Raw genomic sequence first — 20,061 nt, 5'->3', positions numbered from 1 at the left:
TGTATTGCTGTCCCCTGGTGGCTTTCCTGGGGAACTCAGAGGACAAAGAAATCCAAGGGTCTAGTGTAGTCATTAGCATGAAAAGAGCTAATCAAATGAGTTATTTGCTTCAGAGGCACTCTGTATGAGCACAGCTAAAAAAACTAGTTTCTTCTTCTCTTTCCCGACATAACAACTTTCCAAGGTCCACACAACTCATTTGTGAACTGGGTTCTAATCCCCTTGACAGCTAAAAGTCAATTGATAGCATATTTTGTCAAAGTAGACAAAAAATATTTGTATGATATACAATATGATTATACTTGTACTTCACAAAGAATTTAGCCAGTACTTGATACAATATTTCATTTTCTTATTGGCTCTATGGCATCTAACTTCTAGGCTTTCTTCATCATGGCAGGGGGTTCCCCAAAGATCCCTGTGCCTCCCAACTTGTAACCCCTACCTCCCAGTTCCCCAGCGCAGTCCAGGGCTTCCACTGGGAACTGGATGCTTGCCTCCCGTGCACCTGCAGAAATGCATGGTCTGAAAAGAAGCAGGTGACCACGGCCTAAAGGCAAATATACGCCTGACAAGTTTTTATTTACCGGCACATTTTTAGGTGCATAAAGAGGCCACAAGTTAATGTTGTTAAAAAAATCAAACATCTGCTAAACAAGTGTTGCATTTAATAAAGTCACCTAAGACAGAAAAGGAGACAGAGAACTGGACGTTCAGAGTTGAATTTCTGTCGTAGAACACTTTGCCTTCAATGAAACACTGGATACTAGTGGAGAGGAAGTCTGTACGGTTGAAGCAATGGGGCTGGAGGTGCTCTCAGGGGTCAGCAGACTCGTTGGCCAGATGCGGTGAGCTCAGTGAGGCACTTGAAGATGAGGAACTTGTGGTTTGGACTGCCCCCTCCACTGTGAGGGCCGACAGACAAGTCTAGGGCAGGTTATCCGATATCCCTAAGCAACCTCTCTCAGATCCTATCTAGTTGGGCCCCCCCCATTCCAACTGCAAAAAACCCTGAAGATGACAATCAATCCCTAGTCCTACAGGCTCATTCTCGCTCCTTCCTTCAACCTTTTTTCAAATGGTATACTAAGGGAAACAGTTCTGAGGTCTCAGGTAACAGGGTTGTAGATGCTTTGGGAGGTTGAGAGGCAGAAAACAGTAATCTGGACATTCCTTTCATTTTATGGCACCGATTTAGCTTCAGTCTTGTTCCTCCTCCCATTCTTCTCCCACCCCCACTCATGCCCTCCCACCCCCGAGACAGATCTGTTGGTAGCTCTAGGAGGTGATCTCTATTGGGATTTTCCAGCAGAAGAGACACTTTTTTTTGTCATCCTTAAGTTCCCACTTCACCACCACTTTAACCTGGAGAAAGAGAAAAAAGATGGGGAAAAATGAAAATGTGACCTGATCTTAATCTATCATTGGTAACTAGGTATCCCAGCTACAGATTGTAACAAGCTGTCTACCTTCCTCATACTTCTCTTTGAATTATGTCATTGTGAAGGCTGCTTAGGTTTTGGGCCTGTGACCTTCAAACTTAGAAGAGTAAGCCAAGTTATACCCAACATTGGTGTTACTAGCACCACATACTAATCTAGTTAACTGGCTAAATACAATTTCTGAAGGACTCTTTTCCCTCTCAGAGCAATGGTACATATATGAAACTTACACAAAAAAATAATTTACATTTTAACAATTTCTCATATATTGGGCAATCTGATCCTTTTCCAACTGTAACCATGAAGATCAGAGAATAGAAAGGTTAGAGTCTTCAGCAAATTCTTAGAGACAGAAAGAGTAGAGATTTCTACAACTGGTGGGAGGAAGTTACTGCTTAATGGGTAGAGTTTCTATTTGGGGTTACAAAAAAGTTTTGGTGATGGGTGGAGGTGATGGTTGCACAACATAATAAATGTAATTAATGCCACTGAATGCCAATTGTACACTTATAAAAAGCTAGATTAAGTATAAGGAAACTTTGTTAGCTGGAAATGGAAATGTCAAAGCATGAAGGAGATCCAAAGCAGTTTAGGGCTATACAAATCATCTCGGTGACAACAACCCTTTGTTGCAATATAGTTACAATTAACTTTCCTAACTTTCTAATAATATATCTTGTTACAGAGCTCTGTCTTGCCTTGTTACACTCATACCATTGCATGTCCCCTCTAATTCTTAATAATTCACTGACATTTTGCCCATCCTTTCTTATGTGGATATTAGCTTACTTGTCATTAGTTACTACTTTCTCTTCTGTACTCAAATGCTTCTTCACTATGCAACATTTGCATTACAATGATACCCAGCTTCTTGAAACTTTTTTTGTGAGTTTTTCAAGATTGGTACACATTAACTACTGCTTCACTTGGTTCTTATACCAACACAGTTTGAGCTGTTTTTCAAATTAAATGTAATTCACTTAAAAAACAAAAATACCATATATTAAGTACCTACTCTTTATAGGGCCCTGCTTATACACTCTCATACTTAATTGAGGTTCAGAAATGTCCACAATTATGTGAACACCCCATGAATTAATCTACAAATCTGTTCCTGAACTTTATGGTCTCTAACATCCCTTAAGCACATGCTACCTATCAACGACTTTTTGGAATGTCCTTAAATTACTTGCTTTTTCTAGAAAATAAATGGCCAGTATGTGCCTGGGTTCTACTTGACTTCTTTCAAGAAATGCAGCTTTTTTTTTTTTTTTTTTTTTTGAAAAAAAGTAATCGCTTTACTTCCTCCATTCTTATCAAGATTTGTGCCTTTAACACAAGACCCACTCAAGCAGCATATAATCTTGCAAGTGCTTGGTAGAAAAAGAAGTGGGTAGAGCAGAGTGGGTCAGAGGTGGACGTGGTATAGTGGAGAGAAAGAAGAGTGGAAAAAACTACCTCTCTGCTATGAAGCTAACAAACTACTGCTTTTTTATTAAGAGATTAATGGAGAAATCAGATTTTTCTGATTACAATGCTAAGACAACTAGATCTCGAACTATTTGGTATCTGGCTTGGGCACTGCACTGGCTTGGGAGTCACAAGAGCCAGATCTAAATCTAGGCTGTATCATATACCTTTTGAGGCTCCAATTTCTTCATCTGTAAACTGGTATATATCACCCCCCTGTAGGGTGGCCGTGAGAATATGAAATATTATGTAAAAATACTGTGTATACAAATGGCATCATTAGGTGAAGACTAACCATTAGGTCACAGTCAAAGAACAAAGGGGCATATTGAAAGCCATCTGCCCATGATTCCTGGGATGGTTAGGTTCATGTGTTAAGTTGGCCAGGTTATGGTGCCCACTTGTCTGGTCAAGCAAGCACTGGCCTAACCATTACTGTGAGGACATTTCATGGACTTAAATCATCAGTAAAGTTGATTGCATCTGTGGCTGATTACATCTACAATCAGCTGAGGAGATTGCCCTCAGCAATGAGAGAAGTCTTATCCAATCACTTGAAGGCTTTAAAAGGAGATAACTTTAGCAGTCAGAAGAGAGAATTTTCCTCTCTACTTCAGCCAGTCAGCATCTCCTGGGGGAATTCATTGAAAACCTACATCAGAGTTCCCAGCGTGCAGCCTGCCCTACGGAATCTGGACTTGTGCATCCCCACAGTTGCATGAGACACTTTTATAAAATCTCATAATATTTACAGATATCTCCTGTCGGTTCTGTTTCCTTACAGAACCCTGACTAATATAACTCCCAACAAATCTGTCTCCTCTCCGCAGGCTTTGGCTTCCTCATCAAACAGATGAGGGATCCTGGGACTCCCACACCTCAGTGTTTGCTTCCTGCCCCCTCCCCTCAGATTTCTAATCCAGCCACAAGGCCTCCAGTGTCCTCCCCCACAAGGTCACTTACAGAGGGGTATTCGCTCTTCACTGGCAGTTTATTCAGGTAGGTGTAAGTCTGGTCTTTTAGGATGGGACACTTAATTCCACTCTTACAACCATCAGGTTCAGGAATCATAAAGGGAACTTCAAAACCAAACACAATGCCATACACCAAGGCTGTGCTATTTTGAGACTGAATTTCTACAGAGAAAATAAAGAAAATTAGATGGTGAAGGAAACAGTCTATTTCCAAACTCTATACCAAAAATTCAGACGTATTCTCAAGCAATGGCGTTTCTATGATAGCACATCAGAAAGCCTGTCTATTTCTCTTTGTAGTTCTACCTGGTTCCTAGGACAAAGCAAGCATTCAGTCCAAAATTTGAAAAAATTACTGAATCATGCAAAATGGAACAATCAACAGGGGTTATTTTCTTTGCTCTTCACCGGCTTTCAGTTCCTCAAGACAATCGGAATTATCTGGATAAATAATCTCCCCCAACAAGGCAACTGAACTTTGGCAGTAAAATAATCAGTTTCTGTCAGAGTGTAATGTATGCCTTAGGGTTTTAGGAGACTGGTCTCTGAATTTCATCTGTTCTATACCTGCCCAGAGGGTTCCATTATAAATAAAAATACAAAGGAAGGCAAAATGGAAAGAGGGAATAAGGAGTCTCCACAGAAATGCCATGGGCTGTAACAATGGTGAAAGAGGTAACCTTTTAGAAACTGGTTAAGATCATAAGACCAGAAAGAGCTACATTTCCGGCCAACTTCCATCCTTCATATGACAAGACAGGCTAAGACCTTTGGCAGGAGAAATAAAAGTATTATAAAATTAGGCCAACCAGAGTTATGAGCTATTACGGTATTTTGGAGATTCAGTGTATTGGCTCTATTTCTTTCTCTCTAAGTTGTGATGACTTTTTTTTTTTTTTAAATTAGAGAAATTGTGGGTTTACAGAACAATCATACATAAAATACCAGATTCCCATACACTGCCTCACCATTAACACCTTGCATTGGTATGGAATATTTGCTTCACTTGATGATAGCACTTTTTAATAATTGTACCTTTTTTCAAAAATAGCAGTTGCCTTTGTTTACAGGTGCGTTTTTTCCCATATACCATCCTATTATTAACACCTTGTACTAGTGTTGCACATTTGTTTTAGAGCACTCTTCTACTAGTATCTTGCAGTAGGATTCTGTTTGGAGTACATGGTGCTTCTTGGACAATGTATATGTCTTTCATAAGAGTTGGGAAATTTTCGGCTATTATTTCCTCAAATATTCTTTCTGCCCCTTTTCTCTTCTCCTTCTGGGACACCCATGACATATATGTTTGTGTGTTTCATGCTGTGCTCAAATCCCTGAGATACTGTTCAATTTTTTCTATTCTTTGATCTATCTGTTCTTCTGACTTTTTTTTTGATTGTCCTGTCTTCTAGCTCACTGATTCTTTCTTCTGCCTGTTCAACTCTGCTGTTGTATGTCTTTTGTGTACTTTTAATCTACTATTGTGCCTTTCATCCCCATAATTTCTATTGTTTCTTTTACACTTTCAAATTCTTCTTTATGCTCACACATTGTCTTAATATACTTTATCTTTTTATGCATATTTTCCTTCATCTCCTTGAATTAATTTAGATTTGTGTATTAGTTAGGGTTCTCCAGGGAACAGAATCAACAAGCGATACCTATAAATATAAGATTTATAAAAGTGTCTTACGCAACCGTGGATATGCATGAGTCCAAATTCTGTAGGGCAGGCAGCAAACTGGCAACTCCAGTGAAGATGTTCGATGAACTCTTCAGGAAACGAACTGGCAACTTCAACGAACTCTTCAAGAAATGTTTCGCTGGTCAGCGGAAGAAGCAAAGGTCCTCTATCTGTCTTGCTTAAAAGTCTTCAGCTGATCGGATTAAATCCAGCTGATTGCATTCTCTCATTGTGGAAGACAATCCCTTCACTGACATCATCAGTCACAGCTGCAGCCAATTCACTGATGATTTAACAAACCAGCCTTCTAGTTTATCAAGCAGCCACAAATGTCCTTGCGGCAATGTTTAGGCCAGTATTTGCCTGACCAAACACCTGGTACCATTACCTGGCCAAGATGACATATGAACCTAACCATCACAGTCTAACCCTTGTCAACTTGGCAGTTATACACATCACCTAAAACCATACTTTAGCTCTAAGTAGAGAACAATAACAGACAAATATTTCACGTAACAATACTCCACTGTCCAGCGTACAACCAGAAATGCACTATATCTCTCCAGAATAGGGTGCAAGTCCTTGGGTGACATTAACTCTTAAAATTGATTTCCTTTTACTTAAATACTGCAAAATGAACAATGCAGCTTATGTCATATGATAAGGGGATAAGACAGAGAAGAAAGCAAAGATATTTGCATAACGGACAAATACAAACATATTCATAACAAAACAAGGAGAAAATATTCATGCCATCATAATCCTCATTTCTGTAACTGGTCACGCGGCCGTAGTTCCTATTACTACCTTCTTCCACTACCCATTCCATGTTCCCTTTACCCTCAGCAAGCACTTCAGCTGGCTGTGGTTCTTTGCCTAGTGGGATGACCTAAACATTCATTCCTGAAGTTTCTTGGCCATTGGTAGTCCTGCCTGGATTGGGTTGTAGCAGTTTTCCATTGACTTTAATCACTAAGAGACGCCCTAGGGAATCTCCTGTATTCCAGGAAAACTCTTCTTTACCTCCATTGTGTAGTTGCAGTGCTATTTCCCCTTGATAGTCAGGATCAATCACCCCAGCCAGTACAGTATTCCCCTTCCTTGTCAGTTGATCCAGAGGCATAAGAAGCCCAAAGTGGCCAGGTGGCAGTCTTAACTTCCAGTTCAATGGAATTATTGTTGTGTTTCCTGGTGGAAGCACTCCTTTTTTTGGAACAAAGACTTGTAGACCAGCAGAGCTTAAGCTTGCAGGGACAGGAAGCAAAAATTTACCTAGTGGATCACTAGGAGTGATAGTGAGTGGTGCCACTCCTGTTTCTACCCCTTCATTCCTGGACCCATGAATCCTGGCTATGGAAGAAACAGCACCATAGAGTGGACACTGATTCACAGCATACATAGCCTCCTGCCTGGAGAACAATGCCCCAGTCCTGCAAGTATTGCCACCTAGTTGGTGCCATGATTGAGTCTTCCGACAGGCCATTCCACCATTCTATCAACCCAGCTGCCTCTGGATGATGGGGAACATGGTAAGACCAGAGAATTCCATGAGCATGTGCCCATTCCCTCACTTCATTCACTGTGAAGTGGGTTCCTTGGTCAGAAGCAATGCTGTGTGGAATACTATGACAGTGGATAAGGCATTCTGCAAGTTCACGGATGGTAGTTTTGGCAGGGAAGGCAAACCCATATCCGGAAGTTTGCAGGGAAGGCAAACCCATATCCGGAGTATATGTCTATTCCAGTAAGAACAAATCACTGCCCCTTCCATGATGGAAGTGGTCCAATGTAATCAACCTGCCACCAGGTAGCAGGCTGATCACCTCGGGGAATGGTGCCATATCGGGGACTGAGTGTGGGTCTCTGCTGCTGGCAGACTGGGCAATCAGCAGTGGCTGTGGCCAGGTCAGCCTTGGTGAGTGGAAGTCCATGTTGCTGAGCCCATGCATAACCTCCATCCCTACCACCATGACCACTTTGTTCATGAGCCCATTGGGCAATGACAGGAGTGGTTGGGGAAAGAGGCTGAATCCACCAAACAGGTCATTTTATCCACTTGGTTATTAAAATCTTCTTCTACTGAAGTCACCCTCTGGTGAGCATTCACATGGGACACAAATATCTTCATGTTTTTTGCCCACTCAGAAAGGTCTATCCACATACCCCTTCCCCAGACTTGCTACCAATCTTCCAATCATGTTCCTTCCAAATTCCTGGCCATCCAGCCAAACCATTGGCAACAGCCCATGAATCAGTATACAAATGCACCTCTGGCCAGTTCTCCTCCCAAGCAAAGTGAACAATCAGGAGCGCTGTTCGAAGTTCTGCCCACTGGGAGGATTTCCCCTCACAACTGTCCTTCAGGGACATCCCAGAAACGGGCAGCAATGCTGCAGATGTCCACTTTTGGGTGGTGTCTGCATATCATGCAGAACCATATGTAAACCAGGTCTGAGTTCTCTCTTCCTCAGTCAACTGATTGTAAGGAACTTCCCAAGAGGCCATAGCTCTGGGCTGGAAAAGAGAAGGTAAGGTGGAAGGAGTGGGGGCCACGGGCATTTGGGCCACTTCCTCATGTAACTTACTTGTGCCTTCAGGACCCACTCGAGCTCTATCTCGTATATACCATTTCCATTTTATGATGGAGTGCTGCTGTGCCTGCTCAACTTTATGGCTTGGTGGGTTGGACAACAACCAGCTCATGATAGGTAACTAAGGTCTCATGGTAACTTGGTGGTACACGGTTAAGCATTCTGTCTCTACTAAGGCCCAGTAGTAGGCCAACAGCTGTTTCTCAAATGGAGAGTAGTTATCTGCAGAGGATGGTAAAGCTTTACTCCAAAATCCTAAGGGCCTGCATTGTGATTCTCCTATAGGAGCCTGCCAAAGGCTCCAAACAGCATCTCTATTTGCCACTGACACTTCCAGCACCACTGGATCAGCTGGATCATATGGTCCAAGTGGCAGAGCAACTTGCACAGCAGCCTGAACCTGTTGCACAGCCTCATCTTGTTCCGGTCCCCACTCAAAACTATAAGCTTTTCTGGTCATTCGATAAATGGGCCTGAGTAGCACATCCAAATGAGGAATATGTTGTCTCCAAAATCCAAAGAGGCCAACTAAGCATTGTGCCTCTTTTTTGGTCGTAGGAGAGGCCAGATGCAACAGCTTATCCTTCACCTTAGAAAAGATACCTTGACATGCCCCACACCACTAGACACCTAGTAATTTTACTGAGGTGGAAGGCCCCTGTATTTTTGTTGGATTTATCTCCATCCTCTGCCACGCAAAATAGCATACCAACAAATCTAGAGTAGTTGCTACTTCTTGCTCACTAGGTCCAATCAACATGATATCATCAATATAGTGGACCAGTGTGATGTCTTGTGGGAGGGAGAAGCTATTAAGATCCCTGCGGACAATATTATGATATAGGGCTGGAGAGGTGATCTAACCCTGAGGTAGCACAGTGAATGTAAACTGCTGGCCTTGCCAGCTGAATGCAAACTGTTTATGGTGGTCCTCACTAACTGCTATTGAGAAAAAAGTATTTGCCAGCTCAATAGCTGCACACCAGCTAGCAGGGGATGTGTTGATTTGCTCAAGCAATGGTACCACATCTGGAACAGCAGCTGCAATTGGAGTCACCACCTGGTTAAGCTTATGATAATCCACTGTCACCCTCCAAGACCCATCTGTTTTCTGCACTGGCCAAATAGGAAAGTTGAATGGGGATGTGGTGGGAATCACCACCTCTGTATTCTTCAAGTTCTTAAGAGTGGCATTAATCTCTTCAATCCCTCCAGGAATCCAGTATTGCTTGTGGTTTACTATTTTGCTAGGCAGGGGCAGTTCTAGTGGCTTCCACTTGGCCTTTCCCACCATAATAGCCCTCACACCATGAGTCCGGGAACTAATGTGAGGACTCTGCCAGTTGCTAAGTATGTCTACTCCAATTATGCATTCTGGCACTGGGGGAAAGAACCACAGAATGGGTTTGGGGACCCACTGGACCCACTGTGAGACAGACCTGAGCTAAAACTCCATCGATCACCTGTCCTCCATAAGCCCCAACTCTGGTGGACCAGAGTGATGTTTTAGGTCTCCTGGAATTAATGTCACTTCTGAACCAGTGTCTAATAATCTGTGAAATATCTGATCATTTCCTTTTCTCCATGCACAGTTACCCTGGTAAAAGGCTGTAGGTCCCCCTGGGGAAGGCTGGGAGGAAGATTAACAGTATAAATTTTGGGCAGTGTAACAGAGTCCTTCCCCAAGGGTACCCAGCCTTCCCCTCATTCAAGGGGCTCTCGATCTGTAAACTGTCTCAAGTCTGGGAATTGATTAAGGGGTCGTGACTCTCTGTTCTTGTAATTTAAGAAAGAGACTTTTGTTCACTTGACCTAGAATTCTTCTGCTTATATAGTTCAAACAAGAATTTAGTCAATTGCCCATCTATTTTACTACTAGGTACTCCATGATCTACTAGCCAATGCCATAAGTCTCTGCGAGTCAGATTATTGTGACTGCTGCTTTGGGCCTGTTTTCCATTATGGTAGCCATGCCCACCTTGTCTGTGGCCATTAACTGCAGCCACTTGGCTTCTGCCCACTGGGATCCAACTATCCCCATTGTGTTTAAGGATTCCAGCTCAGTGACAGCAGTTCCTACAGTAATATCTGACCTACAGAGAAGGGCGACTACAGAGATCTTCAGGGATGATGGAGCTAGTCTCACAAATTTATTCCTCACAGTCCTGGTAAAAAGTGTGTCCTCTGGACATTCCAGGGGTGTGTGAGCAGGTCTTCCATGATAAATCCACTCTAACACTCCAATCTCTCTAAGCCTTTGAATCCCTTCCTATACGTTATACCAGGGCAGTTCCGGCATTTCAACCTCCGGTAATGCCTGCCACCTTTTGATCCATGTTTCAGCCAACCACCCAAACAAACTGTTACCGTCCTTTCTAACCCCTCAAGCTGCAACACTGAATGCAGAATCTCTGCTTTGTGGACCCATATCAGTAAATTCAGACTGATCCAACTTTATATTCCTTCCACCATTATCCCATACCCTTATTATCCATTCCCACACATATTCCCCTGGTTTCTGTCTGTATAAGTTGGAAAACTCAAACGGTTCTTTTGGAGTATAGCGTATTTCCTCATGGGTCACACTTTGTATCTCACCCTTCTGGGCCTGTTGGGACTTTAGTCTAGTTATAGGTCTTGAAGCAAAGACTGGTGGTGGGGGTGGGTCATGAAAAGAATTAGAAGTATCCCTCAAGCCATTTAGCTCAGGACATTCTGTTCAGTTTCATCTTATAAAACAGGATTAATCTCTCCAGCTAGAGGAGTGAGGGCTGCTTCCTCAGGGGAGGTGATTACAGGTTTAGCAGGCACGGAAGGGTTAATCGCCTTAGGTAGAGTCTCGATGGCAGGCTCCTCAGGGCAGACCACTACAGGTATATCTAACAATGACTCAGCAGAATCCAGGGTTCCAATGTCCTCACTGCCATTATTATCAATCCATATGTCCCTATCCCAAGTTTCAGGATTCCATTCTTTTACAATCAATGCCTTTACTTTAACAGCAGACACCCTGCAAGGTTGAGATTTTAGTTTATGTTGTAAATCTGCTACTCGCACAATGAGACTTTGGGTCTGGTTTTCAGAAATTTCAAGTCTGCGGCCACAGGAAATAAGATTTTCTTTCAGGGCACATGTAGAAACCTTTACATCTGTCATAGGGCACCTAAGTTTTAAATTTGAAGCCTTTAGCTCTTCCCTTTCTCTTATAACTTTATCCAGCATATCTAAGAACAACCAGCCAATATCATTATACTTCTTAACTCTGCAAAACTCTGTGAAGGTGTCGAAAACACTGTCACCCAAAGCCTTGCTTCATACAAGAGTATGATTAGGAGAATCAGATGGTGCTATTTTGCGTATCTCCATTGCCAACTCACCCCATGGACTGTTGGTGCCATCTTGATTATTGGAAATGAAGTCATTAGTGTCTTTGAATCTAATCAGAGTAGAAAACAAAGTGTAAAAGCCCATTTCAAGATTCTGTTTCTCAAGTACCACTCCAGGTACCAAGTTGCACTAGTTAGGGCTCTCTAGGGAAACAGAATCAACAAGAGATATCTATAAATATAAGATTTATAAAAGTGTCTCACACAACTGTGGGGATGCACGAGTCCAAATTCTGTAGGGCAGGAAGCAAACTGGAAACTCCAATGAAGATGTTCAATGAACTCCTCAGGCAGCGAACTGGCAACTTTGATGAACGTGTTTGATGAACTTCTCAGGAAATGCTTTGCTGGTCAGCCGAAGAAGTGAAGGTCCTCTATCTGTCTCACTTAAAAGTCTTTAACTGATTGGATAAATCTAGCTGACTGCATTCTTTCATTGTGGAAGATACGCCCTTCACTGACATCATCAGTCACAGCTGCAGCCAATTGACTGATGATTTAACAAACCAGCCTTCTGGTTTATCAAGCAGCCACAAACGTCCTCACAGCAACGGTTAGGCCAGTGCTTGTTTGACCAGACACCTGGGTACCATCACCTGGCCAAGTGGACACATGAATCTAAGCATCACAATTTGTTTGTACATCTTCAATTAGTTCTTCCAAATTCTTTCTCCTCTGAATTTTTAATTTGTTTCCATGAATGAACAATATCTTCCTGTTTCTTAGTATGGTCTGTAATTTTTTGCTGATGTCTAGGCATCCAATTATCCTGGTGAGTTAACTCTGAAGATCAGCTTCCCTCTTGTCCAGGGTTTTACTATTGATTGGCTTTGTGGTAAGGCTCTTCTTTGATGTGTGGTCCAACTTATTCTGGACCTTCAGAATAAGCCCAAGTTTAAGCAGACCTTCTCAGCCTTTCTTCATCCAATTCTTTCCCTGGATAGGCAGTACAATTTTTAAGTTTGCAGTTTTTGTGTAACTGTTTCACCTCCAAGAGTAAACTTTCTTTCCTCTGTTCCTTCTCTGGGAATCTTGATCTTGTCCTTATATTTGCTGAATCTCTGGGGTGGTTTTTTCAGGGGATGTCCTGTGTCTCCATGTTGACGACATCCCAGAAGCTTTTTTGGAGGATGATTATTGTTTAGAAGGCATTTTTTTTTTTGGTTTGGAACTGTAGGAGTGGGGGTGGGAGCCATCAGGGTATAGCCCAGGAGAACAATCAGGGAGCTAGTACTTGAAGCTGTCTTTAGGCTTAAGAACAAGAGATGACAGGAACTTTTTAATATTTTTTATTAGATTTTCTAATCTAGTTCGATAGGATAGAAAATGAGGAAGGATTTGAGGCAGATGCCCTTCCCAGAAATAAATGTTTTATATTTGTCTAGATTCTTGGGAATCTGAGAAGGATGAATAGTACAAGGAACAACAAGTTCCAACAATATTTCTTTAAACTGAAGAAGAAAGCTCAGATTTCTTGATTGTTTCTTGGGTCCCTGGTGGGTTCTCTAAACAATACAGAGGCTATTAAATATTAATTACACCTTTGTTTTCAGGCAAGTCATAGACTCACTAGATGAAAGGTCCACTGCTTGAAATAACATTTTGGAGGCATTCCAAAGTTTATAGAATTGGGGCCTTTACTAATACTCTGCAGAGTCTGTAGCTAAACAGAGTTGGCATTCCCATAAAAACCTACTGTGCCACATGGGCCAAGATAGGACTGAAAAAAAAGCTAAGTTGTCTTTTCTAACCTGTGAACACATCACTTTTTAAGGGGTTATACAACAGTGAGAACACTAGGAAATCTCCTCGTTGGCCTATTGGAAGTCTAGCAGCCATGGACTCTGGAAAACAGCAAATGGGAACCCAGTATAAGAAGGGTGTCTACAGTTGTAGTGGATCCTACCTTTACACAGTCAAAAAACTCCTGCCTGACCCCCCTCATCCCATGCCCTGCTGATCTGAATATTTGAGATTTATGTTATACTTTAAGATGAATTTGAGGGAAAATGACACATTTACTCACTGCTGCTGAAGGTCACGTTGACACTGTAAGACTGTCCTTTGTGCAGTTGGCAGGGCTGAGTGGGACATGGGCTCACATTTAGTTCCTTTATAACTCCGACCTCAGAACCTGCAGAAGAAAAATGAATTGGAATAGGAGGGAAAATCAACCACCTAAGTGGCCCCCTTCCCAAGGGGAAGGTGCTTAGTTCTCCTAATTAGGGTGAGAGCTCGTTCTCTCCTGAGTGCCTTCCTGAGACGAAATCTTTAAGACAATGTCCAATTAAAAACCAGAATCTTGAGTCATCTTACTGCTAAAATCATAGCCTGTAAATCAGGTGAAAGGGGGTAGGGGTGGCTAGTTGGTTTCTTGGCCATGAGAAGTAATTATTTTTCAAACTCAATAATATCCAGATACTATGTCCACAAAACATTATTAAAAGAGATGAAAGTTAAACTACAATCACAGGAACTCCAAACTTCCTAGGTTCTTGTCTTTCATTCTGAATGGTAAGGGGTCACAATTCAAATTTAAATCTTAAAATTGTTTATCTCAGACGTCCTTTTAATTGAAATATTCCTGTTTCCCCTTTCATTTTCCAGCAAATAGACAGGTACTCAAATCTGATGAAAGTTTATCAGTAGAGGAAAAATTGCATTTATACAAAAATAGCAATAAGGCAAACTGGAAACTGTAACTCCAAGAAGGTAGGGACAAGATAAGTTAAATCATCTTTCCACCCCAACTTCTACAACAGTAAGTGCTGATTTATATTACTATTTGTTGGGAAGCCTGCCAGATCTCAGAACAGACAGAACCTATTTGGAGTCCCTGGCTCCAGGAGTTTTTAGGCCTGAGAAAGTCATGTGTTTTAGTCCTCAGGGAAATTGTACCTTGCGTAGCAAGAACAACAGAAAGTTAAGGCATCTGGAGGAAAATGATGGCCAAAGGAATCCAATGAAGAGGAAGAACTGTGATTTATCAAGAACCCCCCGTATAGTGTAAATCTCACTCTTGTCTGAGATTAGAAAACAGAAGAGCAGAAAGATTACGTTGACTTGTCCAAGGTCACATTGCTTATAAAGAAAGGGCAGATGGAGGACTCTGAAGCCCTTGGAAAGAACCTCACTAGAACCTAAATGAAGCTGTAAGGAGCCATAGTGACAAAAGGAAGGAGACCCCAAGGAAATTTCTGATTAAGAACTAGTTGAAGACTCTGGGTAAAGATCCAAGCCCTTTTAATGCAACCAAAACCAAAACCAAAACCAAAACCAAAACCAAAACCAAACAAAGCCTTTCCAGGCACATGCATACATAAAATGTTATGATAAATCAGCAATTTGGGACTTGAAACATATAAAATGTAATCTGTGACAAGAACTACATAAAAGTGGGGCAATGGAAGGTAACAAGAATATAGTTTGTGTATGCTATTGAAGTTAAGTTTGTATCAAAGCCAATGAGATTGTTATAGATTTAGGATATTAAATTTAAGCCCCATGGTAACTACAAAGAGAACATCAGAGAATATGCAAACTCATAGGGACAGAGATTAGCATATAGGTTGCTAGGGGCAGTGGGCAGGGAGAATGGGGAATTAAAGCATAAGGGGTTTCTGTTTGGGGAGATGGGAGTTTTAGTAATGGAAGGTGGTGAGGGTTCTGCAACACTGTGAATGGGATGAGTCCCACTGAATGGTATGCTTGGGAGGAGTTGAGATGGGAAAGTTGTATTCATGCTCCCACAACTTTAAAAATAAAGGAAGAGGAGAAATACAGACAAACATAAATTAGAATCAAATGCCTTTATAAGCATTTACCTGTATAAACCATACAGTTCCCTTGTAAAAAAAAAATAATAATAAAGGAAGAGCAAATAAAGAGACAATGACAGTTACATGTAATACATGATCCTGGATGGAATCTAACAAGGGACGACAGAAGACTCAAAAAGACATTATTGGGACATACAAAACAAATTGGAATATAGACTGTAAACTTTACATGAACGTTAAATTTCATGAACTTGATAACTGTACTTAAGGTAGTTACATAAATGAATATCCTTGTTCTTAGGAAATGTACAAGCCAGTACTAAGAGTTTCAGGAGCATAATGTGTACAATCTACATTCACTCAAGTGTTCTGGGGTTGGGGGGTAAGGGTATGTTGGAGTTCTCTATGGGGTATGTATTATTTTTGTGACTGTCCTGTAAGTTTGAAAGTATTTCAAAATAAAAAAGTTTATACATATATATATTATATATATAACACAACCTTTTCAAGTCTCTTGATAGCAGCACTACCTCCTTATTCCTCACCTCTATTCTCTTTCTATCCTACAGGTTCAATTCCCATATCCTTTGTGATTTTCAAAGATGAAGATATATCTTCTGCCAGATTTTATGTCCCTTCCCCAAACTCCTAGCAAATCCTTTGCCCAGCACTTTATCTTCCTGAAACCTCTTCATTCTTTAGTACCAACTTGGCTTCCTAAAGAAAAGAGCAGAACTATTAAAGGTATAGGGGGAAAAGATGAAAAGCATCAGAATATTCTGCTTTGGCTTTTGGCTTCTGATTCCAGAAGTTGACTCACTTGTGAGTAAGTGGACTAAGGAATTTAAGAGGAATTATCATCTCAACCCTTGAAAGAGGAAGTGCCTGCCATTTCTGTTCTGGGAACTGTACTATTCCTCCTGTACTTTGAGTGTTCTTCAGTTATTTAGTCATTTCTTTCAGGGAAGACATCTTAAAGGTCCACTTATGCATCATGAAATATTTTGACTGGAAAAATAACAGGCAGTATCTTGAATCTTGACCAAGTCATAAGGACCTTGATTTTTTTTTTTCAAGGATCAGAGGATTGAACTCTTAAAGAAGACAACTAAGGTCAAGGTCTTTGTAGTTCCAATGTAAGTTTAGGGCCCCAATAAAACTCAACTCCAAACAGGGCAGATTCACATAGCAAAGATGGCAGAGGTATGCTGCTACCTGAGTGTAGGTTTCTTTCCCCCTGGAAATACTTATTTGGCCTATATCTATACAGCAGTTGGAATAATTAACTTAGAAATACTACAAATGTTTAAAAAACAGGGGCCACCTGCAGGAAAGTAGTAGGAAAAGAGAACTAGGATTAATCTGACTTGCCAGTGTTGTTTCTGAGAAGTTTCAAAAATTGATTTATGACTTAAACTCAAGCTTAGCTCAGGAGCCATCTAACAGAAGAGAAAAAGCACTGAGGAGTAATACCAGACATTGGCTCTACGTCTCCTCCATCTGTGAACTAATACTTGTCAAAATTTCATAAATGATGGGTGAAAGGGGATTTAACAAATTAGCTAGCTCCCCTGCTCACTTCCTGGGCAAGCTATGGAAAAGCAACATTCCCATTTGGCACAAGCAATGGCTCAAGCCCTAGCTCCACAATTTCCATTTGGAATCTCAAGACTGGCTATTCCCGAACCTGTCCCCACCCCCCCCACCCCCCATCTTTCAATCACGTCCTACTGTTTTGTTCTCTGTCACGGCTGTCCCAACTTTGACAGTACACTCCTACCAAGGAAAACAATTTTAAGTACGCATCTGCAACATACAGAAATAGATTCCACTTTGGAAATGTGTGTTCTTCAAAATAACTGGCTTTGAGAGTAGGGAGTCTTTTTTCTAAAAAATCTCAGTCTAAACAAACACAAAAATGCTGTTTATACACAATAAATACTTGATGAAGAAAACTTAAGTTCAAGTCTTTAAAAATCTCATTACCTCACGAAGGTCCCAGAAAATGGCAGCCAAATGGAAGTGGATGCAAGTGACCTGCCTACTAAGTGTCTGAGAGAGAGTAAACTTAAGCTCTGCCATTCAATCATCATTGGAGAGGCAGACTGTGGGGCCTGACACCTTGGGTTTAAAATCTGAATGACTGCACTACTTTACTGTGTAAAGCCAAGGCAAGATACTTAACCTCTCTGGGGATAATAACAGTACCTACCTCGGAGGGTAGGGGAGTTAACACATGTAAAGCAGCCCTTTGATAAGTGTTTGGAATATAGTAGTGCTACATAAGTTTCCACTATTATCATCATCATATTCAGATTCAGTCTATGCATTTAATCTAGAATAGCTGCTCCTGGGTGGGTTAGCAATTTCCCTTTTGATCCAGATGCCAGGCCTCTCATTTCAAATATACTTTGTGGATAGAAATTACCAGTCTAGTCAACAAAACAGATTATTTTTGTCTCAAAAGTAGAATGAATTCATGAAGACAGAAAGCAAACTGCAGGTAGAGAGAACATGTTTTACAATTACCAGATAAGTTCAGCACCGAAAAAATGTTCAGTGGATGCACTTTGCTTTCTCAGCCTGTGCCTACCCTTGGGTGGAATAGTTTGTTTAATTAGCTCTTTCAACATATCGACCACCACTGCTCCAAGTAAGTCTGTAAATAATACCTTAAAGTCCCTCATGCCCCAGTGTGCTTCTCCATGGCAAAGTTCTCAAACTGCACACGCAAGAAATCTCCTCTTTAGGCATCAGAAGCTATTTGAGAAGCACTTTGTTATACTCCACCCAATCTTCTATGGAGAGGGAAAAACATGCACAAACTATTGAAAATCAGAGCTTGAGCTAAAGCTTTCAATGTTCAACTTCTGCTTGTTTTGGGTCACATGATTTAGTAGGAACTGAGCAAAAGGTAGTACTTGTCGCTCCTTCAGCCAGTTTCTTGGATGTAGAAAAGATTTTTAGACTTCCAATGTCAATAGAATAAATTCCTTCAGCCCCAACCTGCAAACATTGCAAAACTAAAATTTGCCTGGCCCCATTTCTCACTTGAGGAAATCCTACCCCCCCAGGAAGGGCGGTGGGTGAGTGTAGGGTGGGACTCAAAGCTCTTTTGATGTGGGTTCTGAAGATTTTACATGGTATTTCCCAATTAAAATGTAAACTGAAAATCTGTAACCGAAACCCTCCTTCCCTTAAGAAGTTCTTCTCCTAGGTGTTGCCTGCTTTTTTCAAACAAGTAGAGCAATTTCCACGTTTATTTTCTTTAGATTTTTCTTTTTTAAAAATGTTAGTTAAACTCAAAGTGGCTCATGAACAACTGCCAGTTTTCTACTGTTTATTAGCTGGAACCTTGGGCAAGTTACTCTATGTGTCTCAGTTTCCTCATCTGTAAAATAGATCATAAGGATTGAATGAGTTAAAGCTAATACAGTATCTTCATCCAAATGTTGGCCACTAAGTTTAATGGTGGGAAAGTCCAAAATAGGAATAAATTTCAAGCACCTGTCTCCTAGCTCACTGGGGCAAGTGTTAACAGGTCAGCAGTCCTCATTCCTTAATCCATTCTGTCTCCTAGCTCCCAAACTTTTCCATTCTACTGGTGACTTTGGGTAGGTCACCCAACATCTCTGGAATTCAACGACTGACTATATAATCTCCAGGTTTTCTTTCAGCTCAAAAGTCTTGGAAAATCAGTTTCATATCTCTTTCATAGATCATTGTACCTCTCCACCTTAGAAAAGTTCCGCTAGAACAATTAATTCCATTCACTTGATGGAATGAACTCACTCAGGATTTCTACTCCTGGCTGTATTTTCCAACAAAGATTCCAACCACAGCGGCCAGAGGTGGTTACATATCACATGCTGGGATTAGAAACACGAGTTTCATAGAAGGAAAAACTGAATTCAGAATCACAAAATTCCAACGGGACAAATCAAGAAAAGGGAATTGACTTTTAACTTGTCAGCATAAAGAAAAGGAAATGGAGAGGGTGGGTGGGAGAAGGCGGTTATCGAGATACAGAGCAAAAAATAAACTGAAGCCCAGCGCCCCTTCCCTCACCCTCAGCGCTGGCGGTGCTCTACAACCTTTAGAAAACTTCAGCAAAACGCCCACCCCCAGAAGTGTTCAGGAACTCCCCAAAACTCGCACTTCAAGGAAAAAGACAAGTTGTGAGCGATCGGGTTTCATCGAGGCAAGCCCTCTCTCCCAGACCTCAGTCTACTCCAGCCCGCACCACACGGGGTCCGAGGCTGAGTCTGGACGCCCGCGGGACCCTCCCAGCCCAGCCTCGGGAGCTCAGCGCGAGGCCCGCCCGCAGGGGGCGCGGGAACCTCGGGCTGCCCTGGGGCTCACCGCAGTCCTTGAAATACACCGGCTCGGCCAGGGCGGCGGCGCTGAGTGCCAGGAGCAGGAGCGCAGCGGCCAGGAAACGCATCGCGGCCAAGCACCGTACAAGCGCGAGCAAGAAGGAAAAGGCCGCCACGGTCACAAGATAAACCTGCTGTCCAGGCGGGGCGGGGGAGGAAGCCAGTCATGCGACCAGTCATCACCAACCGGGCCGAGGCCTGCCCGAGCCCTGCCCCCAGCTCTAGCAAGCCACGCCAGGCTTGGTACCGCCCTGACGCCCGCCCATCGCCGCCGCTCCGAGGCCCGCCAGGCTCTGATCCATCTCCGCCCCACCCTGCCCACCTCTTCAGCACTCCATCGGGACTTTATTGGGGGCGTT

General features: G+C 42.0%; 1 protein-coding gene across 1 annotated transcript; it reads right to left on the bottom strand.

The window, feature by feature from the left end:
- Positions 1-563: 563 nt before the first annotated feature.
- Positions 564-19,936, bottom strand: NPC2 (NPC intracellular cholesterol transporter 2). Its single transcript, XM_037832300.1, has 4 exons — positions 19,689-19,936; positions 13,574-13,681; positions 3,876-4,048; positions 564-1,365 (listed from the first exon to the last, which is right to left on the bottom strand). Exons 1-4 carry the CDS (start codon positions 19,768-19,770, stop codon positions 1,279-1,281), a joined length of 450 nt encoding a protein of 149 aa, XP_037688228.1. The 5' UTR covers positions 19,771-19,936; the 3' UTR covers positions 564-1,278.
- Positions 19,937-20,061: the final 125 nt, after the last annotated feature.

Source organism: Choloepus didactylus, chromosome 4, assembly GCF_015220235.1.
Source record: "Choloepus didactylus isolate mChoDid1 chromosome 4, mChoDid1.pri, whole genome shotgun sequence".
NCBI classification, from domain to species: Eukaryota; Metazoa; Chordata; class Mammalia; order Pilosa; family Megalonychidae; genus Choloepus; species Choloepus didactylus.
This window is presented reverse-complemented; position numbering and strand designations above follow the sequence as displayed.